This window comes from Haliotis rubra, unplaced genomic scaffold (genome assembly GCF_003918875.1).
Source record: "Haliotis rubra isolate DU_JTF1 unplaced genomic scaffold, ASM391887v1 Scf639, whole genome shotgun sequence".
In the NCBI taxonomy this organism is placed as follows: domain Eukaryota; kingdom Metazoa; phylum Mollusca; class Gastropoda; order Lepetellida; family Haliotidae; genus Haliotis; species Haliotis rubra.
In genome coordinates, this window is record NW_025767345.1 from 586,594 (window position 1) to 607,790 (window position 21,197).

General features: G+C 40.1%; 1 protein-coding gene across 1 annotated transcript; it reads left to right on the plus strand.

Moving 5' to 3' along the window:
* Nucleotides 1–1,517: 1,517 nt before the first annotated feature.
* LOC124256770 lies at nucleotides 1,518–4,393 on the plus strand. Its single transcript, XM_046690733.1, is given in 3 exon segments — nucleotides 1,518–2,762; nucleotides 2,963–3,404; nucleotides 3,663–4,393. Coding segments are annotated over 3 exon segments (2,316 nt in total). The 5' UTR covers nucleotides 1,518–1,619.
* The last annotated feature ends 16,804 nt before the right edge of the window (nucleotides 4,394–21,197 follow it).

The following is a 21,197-nucleotide window of genomic DNA, read 5'->3' on the forward strand; positions in this document are numbered from 1 at the left end:
ACTTAAATTGACAGTTTGTAAACAGTTCGGGAGTCACTTTCCCTCCCTCCCAATTTCTTACACTCTCTCTCTTCCCCGATGAAAGATAAGGCTAGTGGCAGACAGAGACAGAGGGAGGCAATCGCCTGTCTCACAGTCCCTTAACCATTTTATTGTAGGGTCAGGGTCAGGGTTAGGGTTAGGGTCAGGGTTAGGGTCAGGGTTAGGGTTAGGGTTAGGGTTAGGATATAGGCTGCCATGCGAAGATGCCACTGGTGGCATTAAGGGGACATAACTCTTTCCGAAAAACATCAAAGGGCGATAGCTGATGATGGCGTGAATTGCTTTTCTAGAGTTTTCCAAGTTGGCCATTGTGTGTGGGAGCGTGGGAAGTGTGGCTGGCTTCATTTCAGTGTGTGTTCACGAATTTACAATTGCAGACTCTAATTACTGAGGCCAAGTAATGTTGGAAAAGACTCTTCTGTGAATCATCTTGTTTGACTGTTCTACCACAGCATTATGGATTACAGACAGATTTTGTTGAAGCAGCAATTATGGCTTGCTTCCTTTGTGTGTTTGCTCACGATTTACAATTGTACACTCTCATCACTGAAGCTAAGGAATGTAGGAAAAATGTCTTCTGTGGATTATTCTTGTTTTACTGTTTTACCACAGCGTAATGGATTACAGACATGATTTTGTTGAAGCAGCAAGGATGGCTGGTTTCCTGTGAGAATTTACATTTGCAGGTATGTCAATGTGTTTTAGTAATGCCCTGTGTTTATTGAAGTTAAACAGATGTATTCCTACATTCGCAAACATCATTTGTATGTCAATTACTCTTAGTGGGCGTAAATCTCACGGTCAGAAACTGAACATAACAACTTTCTATCCCTAATCGTTCACTTGCAGGACAATGTTGTTACTCTAATACCAATTGCCACATGCCCTAGGTGTATGCTGTCATTGTACATGTTTTGCAAATTTCAATGGTTGTAACATAATTCTAGATAAAATAATTGATGAAGACTCCTAGTTCAAATGATCTTCTGAGATACAATATGCTCAATATACTACTGCCATGCTGTTTCATATTAGATTCATGTGACAGAGTGTTTAAGGTTTATCTTTCCCTAAATACTTAAGGTACTGGGGACATTCCTTTACATGGGCTAGTGTTTGGGGAGAAAGCTATAAATACTTGTGGTCTGGGGTTTGCTTAAGGCACCTCAGTACAAAGGTCGCCCGAGCATTGGTCCAGAGTGACAGATCTACTGATAAGAGAGAGGGAGCGAGCGTGAGAACTGTGTGGGTGTGAGAGCATACAAACAGATAAGCTAAACTGAGGGTGCTCCATGTGCTTCATCACACAGAACATTTCAGAAAACAGAATTAACTGGATACACTCTTGTGGTATTATGTTGTTAGAGCAACCCCACTTGGTCACATTCACAAATAACTGCCAAGCATGTCCCCAAGTGTAAATATTCCCCACATTCCTCCTATTATTATTTATTGCTAAATGATAAACGCTTACGATAGCATCATTATTGTTTACAGACTATCATCACTGAAACCAAGGAATGTTGGAAAAGCCTCTTCTGTGGATTATTCTTGGGTAACTGTACTACCACAGCATAATGGATTACAGGCAGGATTTTGTTGAAACAGCAAAGGAAAATGGAAGTAACTTTTTGAACATTTTCCATCAATACAGTGATGTAGAAGAATTTTTGCATAGGGAAGAATACATTTCAGTCCGCAGTGTTGGGTTAAGTGTCACTGAACAAAATGTGTTTCTCAACTTTGCTCCTGACGTTGATGGTGTTGTAGTAGAATGGAATGATGTCTCTTGTATATCTCATAATGTGAGGAAATTATACTTGGCTCCATTTGACATGTTGAGTATAAAGCCAGTAAGCTCAATGTTAAAGAAACATATGTGTTTGCCCCAATTTTCATCAGAACAATTGCAATCATTTCATCATTGTTGTGGAAGTCAGCTTATGTATGAGAATGGATGGGAATACTGGTTGGCATTAGTACCCGACTCTGACCACAGGCAATCCATCATTCATGATTTCCAGTGGATGTCTACTATAACATACAAGGTGTTGCAATGTGTTAAAAAAGACCTTAGAAAGAGGTTACTTAGCGCTTCATCAACAGGAATAGCACTGAACACTTGCCAGAAATATAACTTTAGTGACTTGAGAACCCTTACCATATTGCCTGATGACAAAAAACATGTTTTGGAAATTTTGCAAAATTGTATAAACTCTGTACAACCCATCCCAGGTTTCAAAAAGCTTATATTCAGTTTTCGCTTTGGTGAGAAATCAAGTGTAGGATTCACCATTCCCACTACTTCACCTTCAGCTATAACAAGAATAACTGCACATATTGGCGTCAACATTTGTCCCAATACAGGAATCGACATCTTGTGGTCAAGAACAGGATTACAGGGTTAGGTTTGTGACAGGGGCACAATTACAAGTGCACTGTCCTTTTATGAAAGTGCCAACTTTCAGTCCAACCTTGATGGACGGCATATGGATATCGAAGGAGAGCTAAGGAAAGTTTGCCTCCAGCCCCAGAGTGTGCAATTTGTACAAATGTATACAGATTCACCTCATTTAAGAACGAAGGCTCGATCACACCCAGTCTCCGGTGCAATTGCCATCAACAAGTCTGTTAACCACAGCACAAGGCAATCCTTTCACAAGGATTCTGATGCCTATTTGAAAGTCATTGAAAGTAATACATCCTTATTTCATTGTCTTGTAGGCAGACTTGAATTCGTTGCATCTATTCCAAATGATACGGAAAATGTAAGACCTGCAGATTACCTTATATTTCCCATTTAAGTCATCTTCTGGAGCATCACTCAATAATCACCCCGTTCTTCCTCCCAGATACGCTTGCTTACTACATTAAACAGATGGGACTACATCTTACTGGATCTCGGCGTGGTCTGTTACAGCTGTACAAGAATACAGGCAACTGTATGGCTACATGGAAGGCTTTTCAAACTGAACTCGCCATAGGGAAACTGTTATGGGGGCATCCATTTTGCTTCCGATCTGCACAGCTTTCAGTCAATCTTGGGTTGGGACTAGGCCATCCCACAAGAAGTAAAACAGATGCTTTAGGCTTTTTAGCTCTGGAACCACCAACATCATGCATGCATGCCGAGTCATCGTGCCCTACCCCGTCTATCTGGACAACAAGCTCCGTCATCCAAAGACAGATCATCAAGTGTTTTGGTTTTCATGACTATCTCATTGGCAGCCCCATTGTGCTTGGAAGACGAGCTGTAGAAATTTTACTCAAAGATCTGTATGATATGAGCAACAAATTTTGCATGCGACAAGAAGAGTTTGTACACAGGCTTCAGGGTCATTCCACAATACCGCCAGTGTGTGGTACTGTTACTGTAAATCAGATCATCCACAAAATAACCCAGGTCAAGTCCATGAAATTTCCAATGGTATGGCCATCAGTGTTGGAACTTTTGAGCAGCAATCCACAATTGGAAGTCAACGAGCTTCTAAAGAATGGCTTATCAGAATTGCAAATTTTGTACTTCCCTGCCATACGACTATAGGACGCACAGAGGAATGCACGTCTTATCTGGCAAGACACATTTGGGTATTTGAGTGTTTCCAATAATGTCGTTCAAGGAACCACCACTGAACACAGAGCAACAGTACTCTGTCAGCTCATTGTGCAAGAGATTGAATCAAGACACTTACTACACACAAGCCTTTTCAAGAATGCTATTTGGTCTGAGTCCTTTCCTTGGGTATCTCCATGCTTACATAAGCTTGGGCATTGTAACCTTAATGAAGAGAAACTAATAACTGTGTTGACTTTCATCACATGTGTTGCTCTACTGCAGGAGGGCTGGTATGTTAACTACTACCAGTTGCGAAAACTTGAGAAAGATATACCTATAGTACAACATCGTCTCAGGGCTATGGAGATACAGTCTAAGTTCTTACTTCCTCGCTTCAATCTATTTCACCTCAGGAGACTGCACCACAGTATTCCTACACGATTTCATCTCCCCAAGCCTGCATCAACATCAGTATCTTCTGCACACGCCTTTCAGGCTGTGGCACCTACAGAGGACTGTAATTGTGAAGATATCATTCCACCATCCGAAGAACCAACGAGCAAAGAAGATGTTCAGCGAGTAGAAGTAAGACACATACCGGCTGATGGCAAAGTTCGTTGGTCTTCGAATGAACTCAGTCTACTGCATGGCTTGAAAGCCGATGACAAACTGTCAATGGCGAAACATAGCTACTGTCTCTATAAAGAGCAATGCAGGATCGAGGATATCCCAGACAGAAGCTATGAAGCCTTTAAGCAAAAAGTTTCCAGGTTACTGAAACCTATAAGCAAATGAACTCTGTTTTGCATGTCTGCTGATGTTTCACAATGCATTACAATTTGGGTGTAACCTAGGGTCTCACAAAAAACCTCAACCAAGAACCTAACCGTCATCTTTGGGTCTAACCCAGGGTCTTACCAAAAACCCTAACTGACATCTTTGGGTCTAACCCTAGACCATAGGTTAGACCCAAAACTGAGTTAGGTTTTGGAGTTACGTTTGTGGTCAGATCCTAGGTTAGACCCCAACCTCACAGTTAGCTTTTGGGGTTAGGTTTGTGGTCAGATCTTATGTTAGACCCAAACCTGACAGTTAGGTTTTGGGGTTTGGTTTGGGGTCAGGCCCTATGTTAGACCCAAAATTGACAGTTAGGTTTTGGGGTTAGGTTTGTGGTCAGACCCTAGGTTAGACCCCAACCTCACAGTTAGCTTTTGGGGTTAGGTTTGTGGTCAGATCTTATGTTAGACCCAAACCTGACAGTTAGGTTTTGGGGTTTGGTTTGGGGTCAGACCCTATGTTAGACCCAAAATTGACAGTTAGGTTTTGGAGTTAGGTTTGTGGTCAGACCCTAGGTTAGACCCAAAACTGACAGTTAGGTTTTGGGGTTAGGTTTGGGGTCAGATCTTATGTTAGACCCAAACCTGACAGTTAGGTTTTGGGGTTTGGTTTGGGGTCAGACCCTATCGAGGGGTTAGAGCCAGAACCACTTATAACCACACAGGCACATTTCGAGAAACAGCACTCAAATGTTTGGACAGTTATAAAAAAAATAATAATCAATTATTGTTTACTGTTTTGTGACAAGTTGACAGAGTATGCTGGTGCATTCATGTTACTATACAACCATAAATATAATCAGCCTAATTAAATAGGTATGACGAAAATAAATTCTAGCTTGTTCTGGCGTAAATGTAAAACACTCGGGGCTCTGTAAACATGAGAGCGAGAACCAGTTAAATTAGAAACACAGTGTATGGCAGTTAAGAATATGTTGAGAATATGTCTGTCCCCGAGTCAAGAATCCGGTTATCTTTAAACAGGGGATTGTGGCATAGTTTGCGGCTACGATTTCCCTGTGTCGCAGTTTCCACTAACTCGGGGAGCATTATCTTTGCCCCAACAATTGTATCAATGCGGAAGCCAACTAAAAGCAATGACCCCTGATCTCAAGATCACCCATATCATCACAGCCGCCAACCACTGTTTCCTTTAAGCCCTGTAACCATATCCTGCGGTAAAGCTGTTTAGGCAGTATCCCACATTCTCAGCTGGTGGCTGGAACCATTAACCAGCAGTAACTGCCTTTCTGTTATTGAATGCATTTTACTTATAGCTCGCCTTAAATAGTGCTTGTGACATTTTATCTTCACATGTTGTTATCACTGAAGACATCAGTAATTGCTTAAACCACCTTCAAGACTTTCTTTTAGACTTTTCCGTTAGATGACAACAACGTCTCAATACTTTTAACATAGTTCCACAATGCATCATTACCGTGTACTTCTTTATTGAAGAATAAAACCAATTACTATAAGACATTGTAAGTGTTTCAGTATTTTTAACTATTTCAATATTATATTACATGTAAACAGAAATTCATAAACAGTATAGTTTCAAATTACTGAATAGAAGAAAATCAAGCACAGTCACAAACATACACATAATACGCAACCACAGATAAGCTCATTGCATATTAAGTCAAATTAGGGATAAATGTAACGATCTGAGTAATAATTTAAGCCGCTTGGTATATAAAGTATCTTACCCGAGTGTCTTTTGATATCAAATATATCACCACGAGTTGATAAAGTAACAAATGTCCGAGGCTTGCCGATATTTTACTTTGATCAACGAGTGTTTATATATTGATATCAGAAAAGACACGAGGGTGAGATTCTATATTATCATCAAAAATCACTCTTCCTTAGCTTTCAATGAAAATGTACATCTCTGAACACAGTACTGCCATTGAACTCGCAGTGCAGCGATGTCATAGCAATGTGACGTCATCAAGTTCATGACGTCATATCATTGTCAGGGCATTGTGCAAAATTTACTCTCAAAACGATATGTCCTAGGAGATATCGTCTGATCTCACACAAGCAATGTCTCCTGTGGAACACAGTTTTGGCTGATAAAACTTAATAGAACTATGACACTAGACTATGACATAGATGAAGGCTAAAGACTTTTGATACTAAAAATTAAGTCTGTTATAAGTGAATCAAGATTTCATCACACAGATTAGATAGAACACTGAATAATCACATTAGGTATTTGATGACATAGATATGTCATGTTAGATATGTGACATGTTAGATATAATAATGAGTCGTATTTCCTTTCGTTAATGATTTGATGACGTCTCAAAATGTAAATGTCATTTTTTGAATTGAGAATTAATATTGATATCCACCTCTTAACACTATTTCATACTCTTTAAAGGTCACATGCAACGTAAAACACAACTTTGCAGATTCTGATACCTTTCGGTATGGACTTACCGAAACAAATCGTCAAAAATGCAAATTCAACTTATAAAGTTGAAAAATAACGCGCGAAATCGGAGTTCAAATGTTTCACTAATTTTCCCCCGACTTTTCTGGGGAAAACGGGTTTCAACAGCTGGGCTGCGCTCATAGCACGTGCGTGAGTGAGTGAGTTAAGATTTTAAGTCACATCGGCAATATTTCAGCCATATCGTGACTAAAGCAAGTTATAAATATATCAACAATTTAAGTGAAATTATAAAATTCTGCCAACGAAGGACAGTAAAATAACTAGATTATCACAGATATAGATATAAAACTAGTAACTAAATCTAAAACATTTGAACTATACAAGACGATACAATATAAAAACAGGCTATTGATCGCCAACAACTGAAGGTAGATCACCATACTAGGGACCATGGGGACTTACAGTACATTTGCTTCCTGCATGGACCCTAGCTGGATTTACACCATCCCTTCAGCCATTGGCGACAGAAGAGAAACCTAGCCATAAATTAAAAGTACACATATTCTACGATTAAAAACCTGGTACACTTAAATTGACTAAATGTTTTGGGACTTACATACCCTCTCAGGAGGACAATAATTTTACGCTACTTCAACCCCCTTTGAGGGTACAGCCACTAACAATATCAGTTACTAATTTAAACTACCAATAATAAAATATATATCTATTTACAAATCAGTGAGCAAGTCTAATTTTTTTAAAAAGCAATAATTAAATGAGAACTTGTATGACTAAAAAGATCCTTCATAGTTTTTACTTTGAAATAAATATCCCTTGTGATGGAATATTCAACACAGTCAAGCAAGACATGCTTGACCGTGATTCGTTCATCACAAAGGGATACAAAACTGGAGGATCCTCACCTTTCAATAGGTACTCATGCGTATATCTTGTGTGGCCAATACGACATCGTCGTATGATGACCTCTTCAAATCTGGACTGACAACCCAAGTAAGTGTAACCGATATAGGGTTTTATTGCATGTAATTTATTAATACCTACTTGGGTGTCCCACTTCTTTTGCATCAGATCACGGATGTAAGATCTAATACAAGCTTTGTAGTCAGAGTATGGGAGCAGAAGTGGTATCACAGATTTGTTGAGTGCAGCCTTAGCAGCAATATCAGCCATTGTGTTCCCAGAAATGCCAACGTGGCTGGGTAACCAACAAAAGACGATGTCGCATTGGCCAGTAGCAAGTTCATTGTACAATTCAATAATTTCTAATAAAAGTGGATGTTTGCAAGAAATATTTTTAATAGCCTGAAGACACGAAAGAGAATCTGAAAAGATGATATATTGTTTATATTTACGGTGTTTATTAATATATTTAAGAGCTGTTAAGATGGCGTTTGCTTCTGCTGTAAATATAGAGCTGTTATCCGGTATTCTAGAAGATATTGTTCTGGATCCAATGACAGTGGCACATGCCACTGCGCCACCATCCTTGGACCCATCTGTAAATAAGGATTTGTATGTATTATATTTATTTCTTAATTGACTAAATTCTTGTTTATACTGTAATTCATTTGTTTCTGATTTTTTAAATGTAGTTAATGTTAGGTCAACTTGTGGCCTAACCAATTGCCAAGGCGGAGAAGAAAGAAAACGGGAAGGAGCTATATGTTCTAGCTCAATGCCAGCAGCAGAAAGGAAAGGTTTCACTCTTATACCAAGAGGCGGAACAAGAGAAGGCTTCTTGTTATAGAGATCTTCATAGAGTGGATTAAAGACACAGGTATATGCAGGGTTTGACTCATTGGAATAAAGTTTTGTAATATACTGTAAAGTTAATTTTATACGGCGTTGTGTAAGAGATGGCTCATCAGCCTCGACGTAGAGACTGTCAACAGGAGAAGTTCGAAAGGACCCAAGACAAAGTCTCAGACCTTGGTGGTGGATAGAATCTAATAGTTTTAAGTTGCTTTTACAGGCTCCACCATATACGATGGAGCCATAATCAAGCTTCGAGCGGACGAGGGATCTATACAGGTGTAGGAGGGTAGTTTGGTCCCCTCCCCACTTTGAATTAGAAACGACTTTCAATAAATCGAGTGCCTTCAGGCATTTAGTTTTTAGGGATTTGATATGCGGAAGGAAAGTCAAATGGGAGTCGAAAAGTAGACCCAAGAACTTGGCCTCCTTGACAACTTTAATGGGAATACCATTTAAAAATAATTCTGGGTCCTTATGGGGCTTATATTTCCTACAAAAGTGTATGCAATTAGTTTTTGACTTAGAAAATTTAAAGCCATTTTCAAGACACCATTTATTTATTTTATTTAAACACAACTGCAGTTGTCGTTCAATAGTGTGCATATTTTTACCGCGACAAGAGATATTAAAATCATCCACAAATAATGATCCATCAATTGAATCATTTAAAACTTTTGATAAACTATTTATCTTTATACTAAACAAGGTGACAGACAAAATACTGCCTTGCGGCACACCCTGATCCTGATTGTAATGGTCAGACAGGGTTGAACCCACTCGGACTTGAAATTGTCTGTCTTTTTAAAAACTGTGATATAAAAGAGGCAAACGACCTCTCAAACCAAAATCATGTAAATCCTTCAAAATGCCATGCTTCCAGGTCGTATCATAAGCTTTCTCAAGATCAAAGAAAATTGATACAGCATGTTGTTTATTTACTATAGCATTTTTAACGAAGGATTCTAGTCGTACCAGATGATCAATGGTACTACGGTTTTTCCTGAAACCACATTGAATATTGGTTATAAGGTTATTGGTTTCAAGATACCATGTTAATCTATTGTTTACCATTCGTTCCATGGTTTTACAGATACAACTCGTTAAAGAGATTGGTCTGTAATTTGACGGATCAGTATGATCCCGGCCAGGCTTTGGTAAAGGGACTACAATGGCATTACGCCACGAAGTTGGGAAATTCCCTGAAGTCCATATCATATCAAATATATTTAGCAGCGTTTCCAAACATGGTTCGGGCAAATGCTTCAGGAGCTGATAGTGGATATCATCAGCCCCTGTTGCTGTATCATGAGCTTGCTCAAGGGCAGTATGGAGCTCATGTAACGAAAATAGCTCGTTATAGTCTTCACCATTGTTTGAGTTAAAATTTAATCTTTTCTTCTCCTGTTGTTTCTGAAACTTTTGAAACTCAGGGACATAATTTGATGAAGATGAATGCTTGGCGAGAGTTTCACCAAGTTTATTAGCAATGTCAGTTTTATTAGTTAATAAATTGTCACCATCCTTCAGATGGTGAACAGTAGAGATTAGAACCTTTGCCCTTTATTCTTTGTATCATGTTCCACACCTTTGACATAGGCGTGCGTGAATTTATTTTAGATACATAAGTTCGCCAAGACTGACGTTTATTTTGTTTAAAAGCACGTCTAGCTTTGGCATTTAAAATTTTTACTTTGTCGAGATTATGTACGGTAGGATGTCGGCGAAAATACTTTTCCGCTTTTTCCTACACTTTCTGGCCTGTTTACATTCATTATTGAACCATGGCTTACGAATGTGTGGAATTGCAGAGGATTTGGGTATAGTGTGGTCAGCAATGTCATTGAGTAAATCGGAAAACAGCTGTATAGGATCTTCGCTGTTTGCAAAAACATCATGTTTTAAGTGATCATCACATAGTGTCTTATATAATGACCAATCAGCCCTGGCGAAGTTCCTCCTCGATAAAGGTGGATCATCACCAGGGTTGATTGTTTTAAGAATGGTAGGGAAGTGATCACTTCCACACAAGTCATCATGAACCATCCAATCGAATTCATTATACAAGGTTGAATCGGTGAGTGACAGATCCAGGGAAGAATATGTTCCCGTAGCTGGATGTAAATATGTGGCTGAATCATCATTGAATATACAGAGATTATTATCTGATATAAATTCCTCGAGGATTTTACCTTTATTGTTGGTGTGGACACTTCCCCAAAGCGGATTGTGTCCATTCAGATCGCCCATGATGATACATGGCTTTGGAAGCTGATCATACAGATTCTGAAGATCTGACAGACGGACATCAGCAGATGGAGGGATATATAAGCTGCACAGAGTCAATGCAATGTGCAGGGTCAGTCGAACAGCTACAGTCTGAAGATTGGTATGAAGGGGACAGGGCTGTGTATGATACCCTGCCGTACTAAGATAGAAGCACCTCCAGTTGCTTTATCTCCTGGAGGAGAAAAGAAATGATAATCGCTGAACTGTCTTAAAGTAAAGTTGTTTGTAGGTTTAAGATATGTCTCCTGGAGACATATAGCTGACGGATGAAAATCTTGTATCAGCAATTGTATCTCATTAAAGTTATTTTGTAAGCCTCTGCAATTCCATTGCATTAAAGTAAACAAATGAGTCATGGCGGCTCAATTGGTGATCTTACTTGTGATTGTGAAGAGGATAGGCTGCTCCGCCTGTCCTGTGACGACAGAGTAACTTCCATATCGAGAGGTCCAAATGAGTTCGCAAGAGGTACCTCAGGAGGTGAAGGGACAACAGGTAGTATATCCCTATTAATCTTTTTCCCATTCTTCTTTTTGGATTTAACCACGGCTGGTTGCAAAGCTGATGGTTGTGAAGATGCCTTGGAATCAATTTGATCAGTCTGAGAACCAGACGTAGTTTGCGTGACTGGGACAGTAGGTTCAATGGCTGAAGCTGAGGAAATAGGTTTTGCTGACTTGACCCAAGTCAAGTCAGTTTGACACGCAGTAGAGGACACTGCCACAGAGCGAGTAACTGCAGCAGCGTAGGTCAGGTTTGTTGGAGTAGAAGTTTGACTTGTCAACAGTTTTTTAGCATCGAGGTATGAAATGTTGTTTTGACATTTCAGTTTCATTATCTGTGATTCCTGTTGCCACACGGGACAGGACCTGGATGAAGCTGAATGAGCGCCACTACAATTAGCACACTTGTAATCTTTCTCACAGTCGGAACCCTCATGGCGATCACCACAACGATGGCATACAGTAGAGTTTCGACAAGATTGTGATCCATGGCCGAAATGTTGACATTTATAACAACGGAGTGGATTTGGAACATATACATCCACTCCGATGTTACAATAACCTGCTTTAATAGATTGAGGAAGGGAGGAACGAGCAAACGTAAGGAGGTAGGTGCTGGTTTTCGTAATAATGCCCTCTTTTTTTAAACGTGAAACGTTTCACTGCAGAAACCCCCCTGATCTTCAAGTTCTGATGCAATGTCATCCTCTGACATATCAGAGAGACAACGGGCTCTATCACGGATAATGCCACGACAAGAGTTCAAAGTTCTGTGCGCAGACACAGCAACCTCAATATTGGCAAATGTCTTGATTGACAACAGATTGAGAGATTGCTGTCTCCGTGCACACTCTACAAGAAGTGAGCCACTACGGAGACGAGTAACATTTTTAACTTCTCCGCAAATGCCGGAGATAGCTTTTGAAATCGCGAAGGGATTCAACTTGATTGGAAGAAAGTCTGCAGCTTCAATTACTAAAAATCGAGCCCAGGAGTCACTGTTGGAAGACATATTTCTAGTAGACAGATCTAAATCCTCTAAACGCCTCTTCTTTTCGTTTCTAGATGAACCAGATAGTGGAAGTGCCATGATGATAGGAAAAGATTCAGCAACCCTGCTCCCCACCCACCATGGAGTGTCAACAAGGACAGTGTCAAGATGCACCGGATCTCCAAGATGCTGACACCAGGGATACAGGGGTGTTATACTCCAGAGAAAACAACACAAATAGCTGCATTTATCTACCAATTTCATGCCCGACTGGTTCGGTCCAAGACAAGAAATTAGAGACATACATCATTTGGAGGTCATTATCACCAGATTGGCCCATGAGCCACCGCCTTCTGGCATAGGACTCTAGGCAAACATATAAAACATAATTTGAAATATAAACATTCAGTGTCAAAAAGTACAAAACGGACAGTAATTGCATAAGAATGTTGTCCATGCACAGGGCATGGCGTGACCAGCCGATTGGTAGAACCGGGCCAGTTCTACCACCCGTCTAGGTGAAGTAAGGGCCGAAGTGGTGTGTTGGGCAAAGGAACACTGTTCCTGGAACCAGTGCCCTCAACCACCAGACTCCCGTCCTCCACCGACACAGGGCGCAACCCACGGCAAACAGGTTGGTGGACCAAATATCCCCCGGGTCCACAACGGGGGGTGAAGGGCGCTTAGCGTGACCCAGCACCCACCACGAGGAGGTGGCCCTTCAGCTGAGGAAATTGCTTGTTTTCCCCGAGTACCTTCGGGTCAGAGGTCCACAGATACTCTGAGGTCTTCCCCGGTGGCTGCCTGTAGACACTTTCAGTTCTCTGAATGGCTCATTGCTGTGCTCAGTCTTGAAGAAGATGCTTTCTGGGTTGCCTTTAATGTAGCGCATCCAGCACATTGACAACCAGTTCACACGACCACCATCTGTATCAATTTTGGTGTTTTTCAGTCTACCATTGGCATATTTCTTAAAGTCCATCACATCGGTGAACTGTATTGGGATGACAATATAAGGGTCCTTTCTTCTGGCCATTCTTATAACAGTGTCCCACTGGCTTGGTACATAGATGCTAGTCTTCTTTTTGGCAAATTCAATGGTGGAATGAATTGCATCGCACTCCATCTGTGTGTGGCCTGGCTCTAGAAATTTGTGGTCAATTGTACTGCTGTGTTCAATAGTGGTCACAGCATGTAATAGGGAGGCTGCGACATACTGGTTTCTGTTCTGTCCTGAACAGGTATCTGAATACAGAACTACATGCTTGACGGTTGGTGGCAAAGCCTTCAGCTGAATTTGCAGGCATGATGCAACTTCACATGATCCCATTTTGGCATCCACTTCCGACCATACAAAGCATGTGCCTCCTTTTGTGGCTAAATCGTACACTGTAAAATTGTAACAGTTCAATTTCCTCATGTAGAAAAGTTCACTGACAAGTGAGCATGGTGTATACATGGAGTAAAACTCTGAGTCTGATGAATCGAGTGCGGTTTTATCTGGATCATATTCTTCACCTGACGATAATGCTGGGTCGTTGTCAGGGACCAGTCCTTTCCTACTCCTTAGTGTTGACAATAGTTCATTATCAGAACTGTCAAAGTCACTGTCACTATCCCTCAGAGATGATGTTCCTCCGCGCCCATAACACTGTACTAATAAGTCTGTAGGCGCATCACTCTGTGCTGGTATGTATATAGGCGCATCAGTATGTACTGGTATGTCTACAGGCGTATAACTCTGTGCTGGTATGTCTATAGGCGCATGAGACTGTACTGGTATGTCTATAGGTGCATCTGTCTGTTCAGGTATGTCGATAGGCGCATCAGTCTGTTCTGGTATATATATATAGGCGCATCACTCTGTTCTGGCATGTCTATAGGCGCATAAATCTGTACTGGTATGTCTATAGGCGCATCACTCTGTTCTGGTATGTCTATAGGCGAATCACTCTGTTCTGGTATATCTATAGGTGCATCACCCTGTACTTGTATGTCTATAGGCGCATCACTCTGTTCTGGTACGTCTATAGGCGCATCAGACTGTACTTGTATGTCTATAGGCGCATCAGTCTGTTCTGGTACGTCTATAGGCGAATCAGACTGTACTTGTATGTCTATAGGGGCATCATTCTGTTCTGGTATGTCTATAGGCGCATCAGACTGCACTTGTATGTCTATAGGTGCATCATTCTGTTCTGGTATTTCTATAGGCGCATCAGACTGTACTTGTATGTCTATAGGTGCATCATTCTGTGCTGGTATGTCTATAGGTGCATCACCCTGTACTTGTATGTCTATAGGTGCATCATTCTGTTCTGGTATGTCTATAGGCGCATCAGACTGTACTTGTATGTCTATAGGTGCATCATTCTGTGCTGGTATGTCTATAGGCGCATCAGACTGCACTTGTATGTCTATAGGCGCATCAGACTGCACTTGTATGTCTATATGTGCATCACTCTTTACTATTGTGTCTGTAGTATCATTACTCTGTACAAGTATGTCTGCAGGCGCATTACTTTGTACAAGCATGTCTGCAGACGCATCACTCTACTGGTATGTCTGCAGGCGCATCACTCTGTACTGGTATGTCTGCAGGCGCATCACTCTGTACTGGTAATGCACACTGTTGTGGTAGACATCTGGGCGTAGTATCTATCTTTCTTTGTAAATCAAGAGGCACATAACGCTGTATTGATACAAACTGGGTTTGATTATCCTCAGTGGTATGATCTGGTGCTGGTATATCCACTGACTCATCCTCTTCATCATTTGCGTCATACTGTATTGGCATATCCGATAGTTTATCAGATTGTGCTGGGGTATCCAGCCACTCGCCACATGGGTTTGGTTCATGTTGAATATAATCAGAATTGACTGACATATTAGTGGCAAGTGACCAACTTTTGGCTGTGGCAAAGTCAGATTGTAATAATTCATCTTCATCTGCGTCGGACCATAATTCAGACATCTTGCATAGACCTAAAACCAGAGTACTAAACTAAGGGACTGGCTAATATCACACACTGAATTTGATAACACTAACACTCAATAATCAAAGCAATTTAGTTTCAATTTTAATTAGTGCTGGCAAATAACTATACAGACAGCAAATCTCGTAAGTGAAATACAAAGTATATTACCACACTCATGTGTGTTATATTTAACAAGTACTTATTTTCTATTTACAGATATGACTTACCTGTAATGTCTTAGTGGGATTTTCGTACTGTAAATGTTCCTAATATAAACGCACACTTTAGAAAATACCTCCTCTCCCAAGGTTCAAAATAAACTAACCTTGGCTAGTGTGAAACAAACCCTGTAAACAGCTGGGAGAGGCACGCTTATATATGGCCACAACAGAATAACAGAAATTAAGACCATCTGATCCCGGAGAGGTCCTTATCAGCTGTAAGTCTAAAGAGCCAGAACATTCCTTCAGCATATCAGTTGTTTTAACCAGTAGGGAAATTCTTGATGGACACCACACAGTCTGCCAGAGGCGACTGCTGCCAGTTAAGGGTTTATGGCATGAGAATATCAAGCGTGGCTACAGCAGTTGAGCAGGACTGAACGGTGTATATTAACATAGCATAACCTGGTCTATACCAAAAGGAGAGATAATTGATAAGTTGTTTGTACTCTAATGCATAACCACCTAATTAAGCCCCTGATTGCTATGGGCTTTTTTTTATGAGTAACATATCAGTATGTGAGTGCATTAATACCCTTACCTAAATTTGACAGAATTATTTACTTAAGGTGTTCTGGCACTAACCCTCGCTATGTTAGACCCAAAATTGACAGTTAGGTTTTGGGGTTTGGTTTGAGGTCAGACCCTATGTTAGAGCCCAAAACTGACAGTTAGGTTTTGGGGTTAGGTTTGTGATAACACCCTAAGTTAGACCCAAAACTGACAGTTAGGTTTGTGGTCAGACCCTAGGTTAGACCCCAAAACTGACAGTTAGGTTTTGGGGTTAGGTTTGTGATGAGACCCCCTAAGTTAAACCCAAAACAGACAGTTAGGTTTTGGGGTTAGGGTTTTTGGTCAGATCTTTGGTTAGACCCAAAACTGACAGTTAGGTTTGGGGGTTAGGTTTGTGGTCAGACCATAGGTTAGACCCAAGACTGACAGTCAGGTTTGTGGTATCTGCCATCTTTGGGTCTACACTATGGTCTTACCAAAAACCCTAACTGTGTTATTTGAGTCTAGCCCATGGTCTCACTTAAAACCTAATAAAAAAATATAACCATCATAACACTTTCTCTAACCTATGGTGTGACCATAAACCTAACCATCATCTTTGGTTCTGACCCAATCTATGGTCTGACCAAAAGCATAAGTGCCATATTTGTACATTCTAGGAACTACATTGTTTATCTTTGCACTATGCCATTCTTGTCTTATCTTATCTTATGGAGTGGCAGACACAAGTTCTGAATAGTTTGTTGTGAATAGTTTTATCTAATTCAAGTGTTTTATGTTGTAGTATTTTAAAGTTGTTAGGACAGTAGTTTTCAACTTCTCATTACTATGCTTTTGGAGCAGTCTATAAAGGTAAAGGGTTTTAGCTTAGTCCATGTTTAAGTCATTGTCTCCTCTTTGTTGTAACCCAAGCCTTGTTTTTATTGGTCGGTTTAAACTGTACACTTTTTCATCCATCTTGCACTTGACAATACACTGATTTACAGACTGGTCTGATGTTTGACAAATTGGAACAGACACTTTTCATTGTTTAAGGTTAGTATAATATATTATTGCTAGCTATTATATATGCATATAATATAGGTAGTCTAAGCTATGTTCATCATATTTCAACACCTTTAATATTTTTTAATGTTATCATGTCCCCATAGTCTACATAGTCCCCTACTGAGTGTTGTAATTTGTATATATACATATTTAGAATATTGAGACTTTGGTTTGCTTGTTCTTGTAGCAGCAGTATATTCATCTTGGACACGTGGCTCTTCTACACCCCAGTGTCACGCACAGGGTATGAACGTTATCATTGTGTAATATGTATAAAGTTATTATGTTATTCACATAGTTGATAGATTTCATGTCTAATGTACTAACACGTTCATCATAATGTGTACGTTGGTACGACGTATTTGAAACGTTATCGTAATACCAAGGAGTTACCATTCTTGGTGGTTCAGTCGACGTGTTAATGACAATGTAACTATTACCACAACAACATTATCTAATGTGCATCTGTTGACATTAATTGATATTACACTCATTTCTTATATGTACATACATAGAATATGGGAACATTTCCCCAAATATATACAGGTTATTTACAGTCAGATTATTACCACAGGTATTTGAGGATATTTTTAGTTTATACTTTGAGAATTCTATAATAGTGAAATGCCTTGTTATTTCATCAATATCATTGTTATTGGCCCCAAGAAGAACATTATCTTATCTTATCTTATCCGAACTTTGCACTCACTCAGCATTCACCTGATGAAGGAGCAAGAATTAGCTCTTAAACATCGTGTAAAGAATAAAAGAAGTTGTTATCCATAAAAGTTAGTTGTCATGTATTCTTGCCATATTGGGGTGTAACCTATGGTCTCACCGAAAACCCCAGCAATAAACCTAACTGGTATCTTTGGGTCTAACCGAGGGTCTAACCTAGGGTCTTGCCCCAAACCCTCACCCAAAACCAATCTGTCATGTTTGGGTCTAACCTATATGGTCTCACCAAACAACTTAACCGTCATGTTTGGGACTAACCTTACTTACCAAACACATCACCATGAAACCTAACCATCGGCTTTGTGTGTAACCTATGGTTTCAGCAAAAACCTAGCCCCAAAACCTAACCTCATATTTCACTTTAACCCTACTTATGTTTATAGGGTTGCTTTGCAAGAAAATGGTCTGGTGTGAATTTCTGTGATAATTCATGATAACAAGTACATATTAGTGTAAAATTAATTTTATTAATCATGAAACATAACAAATCTAAACTATATCTTACGAAGACGTACTGACTCGTAACCAAAGAAAGAGTTCAAACTGGAATTGTTGTTCATAAAAATATCATGGTAGAATGACTATAATAGTTCAGGGCAAAAGTGTGTTTTATTACACTATACATGGTGGTAGAGCGAAGTGTATTTCTTTTCTAAGATGCCAAATTTAATACTTTCTAAGGATGATTACGATTAATTTAAGACAGAAAACAAACGAGTGTGTCTGTGACCTAAATTAAGAATCCTCGCACAGGGCTAACTGGCGCGCTGTTCTATTGATGTGTCTGCCCCCTACGTTAAGACGAACGTTACCAGAAAAAAACAAATGATAACAGTTTGATGACGGTTTACGTTCGGATTAAATATCTTCTCTGAATTATTTTAATTACATCTGTTATTAACATAAACCATATGGGGGTATATGAACGTTGCATTTCTACTACCAACGTAAGTTTAGATCAGTACATCCAGAGGAAGTTGAGTAGTCAAGCGACATTCCACGATTGCATTGTGGGAATGTAAACATTGCGAACGTTACCGTGTCGCTGAAAACTTGTGAGTCGAAATGACACATTTTAACCGTCGTAAAACATAAACGTAATGTTTCCACCAGTGATGTTAGCTGCGTGAAGCAGCAGCAAACCAAGAAACTGGATGCAACGGTGTAGTTTAATGTAGGAGGCCGTACGAGGCGATGACAACTGACATGCATCGTGACGTCGCTTTCATTGTGACGTAATGTAAGATGGTTCGATTACGAGGGGATGAATGCTTTCGAAAGATATATCGGAAAGAACGTCTGTTGTTTCCAACCAAAGAAAAGCACAGACTTCCACTCGGCATCATCATAGTCATGGCGAATGAAAGGTACTTTGCATACCCTACCAAGGGTACACTGTTCATAGAAGCTGTCCCAAAATTCAACCAGAGCATCTCGAACTACACCACCGTTGTCTTCAGCTACTTCTCTCTCTCCGTTGGGCAATACCATCTGAAGGGTGAAAACATCTTTCTCAATGTTAAACCTCTTCTGTCCAAACTGTGATTTCAACTCGTTCAACACATGTCCTCTATGAAGACGTATGACATGGTGATTGACTGATGACTGCTCATCAGCAAGCTCATTGATTAAGGAATCAATCACATCAATGTCGCTCTGCTGTGGTTCGGTAGCAGCAGCTGCTGCACCTGACAGAAGGTTTTCAGGCAGAGTCAATATGTTAGGCAGGTAGACGTCATCATCAGGGTTATCTTCAGAAAATCCCATGGTGGATGTTGGATCTCCTGAACTATCGTCGTGAGCTCCAGATGCTCTGCTAGTTGATGTTGATGGGCGGACATTGTCATATTTCTGCTGATTTACTGGTACTGCTTGATTCACATCTTGAACTTTTTTCATGGCAAGGTAAAATCGCAAGTTCGAAAGTTTAGTGATTTCACTAATACTTTGTATATTGACGTCAGATTCTAATGAAACATACTGATAGTCCATGACATCGAACTCGTTATTCACCTCTGGTCCAAATTTAACAGAATACCCGTCAGGAAAGAAAATCTTTTTGGCTTCAGAAAGGATGTCAGATTTAGTGGATAACTTGGACATTGATGTGTTTCTGGTCCCACCTCCCAACTTAGTGCGGATCTGCGTGTAAATCTGTTTTTGTCATCAAACTGCATCAGTGCAATTCCGATAGTTTTGCGCTTTTTAACTGCATTGACGTGTTGTGGACTGTTACTTCTTGTCTCAACGCATTGCTTATCAGGTGATGAATGCCTTTCGAGCTTGCCTCGGAGTCTTTCAAACAGACTTTGCCCGCGTTCATTTTGACGCTTGTCACACTGACGCGTCAAGAAATTTCGTAAGGCTAACTTGTGTCCATAGTGTGGGTTATATTCCCCAAGTTGTTCATCCGTCATCAGCTGGATGCAAGTTTCATCAATCTGAAAAACAGCAAAGATATGTGACAGGTTGAATATAAGTCCCTATATGATATGCGTGTGATTTACACAAACAGTAATATTCAATATTGAATGCTTTATTGAGGGTAATGAAGAAACCACAGGCTGATAAAAACAGAATTTCGGACATTAATTGCATGATAAATATAAACTGACGTACTTTGAATAGTTGCTGGACTAACGTGTAGGCACTGAATATTTATGATTTGATAGTAGCGAATAAACTCAGTGAGCTGGGAGATTCAGAGACCAATGACATCTTTTAACATTATACTTAAAAATATGGGTGGGTCATTCATTGATTTTGTACATGTAATGCACGGGGGTCACATACTTTGTACATGAATCTTAGAGGGGTTCACCCACATTGTATGTGCTTCTCCATAACAATCATCATTCCACACACCCTCCACCCATCCCCCACCCCACAGCCATACATTATGAACGGTCCCTTATGCTTAAAGCTGTGCACAAGGCCACTCTAGCTTTGTGTCATCCCAAGAGCTTGTTGATTAAGAGTTGACAGATGAGAATGTGAGGTCAGATACCAGACCACTGGCGAGGATGTTGGGAAACTTGTGGAAATCTAGACTTGCTTCATTTAGTGCTTCATCATTACAGGGAGGGCTTGGCTGTAGGGGAAATAATGTTGTTCAGGGACTGTCAGGACAGACTATGTAGTTGCCTAAATTCAATACTGAAATAGGTCATCTTGCAGAAATAATTAACATTACATATTTATATCTTTATATGCTGTGATAAGATGATGAGCAGTTACTTAATCCCACTGGCCTCATGTACCCACTGGATATTTTGCTTGTAAATCACATTCTGTCATTCACCTGAT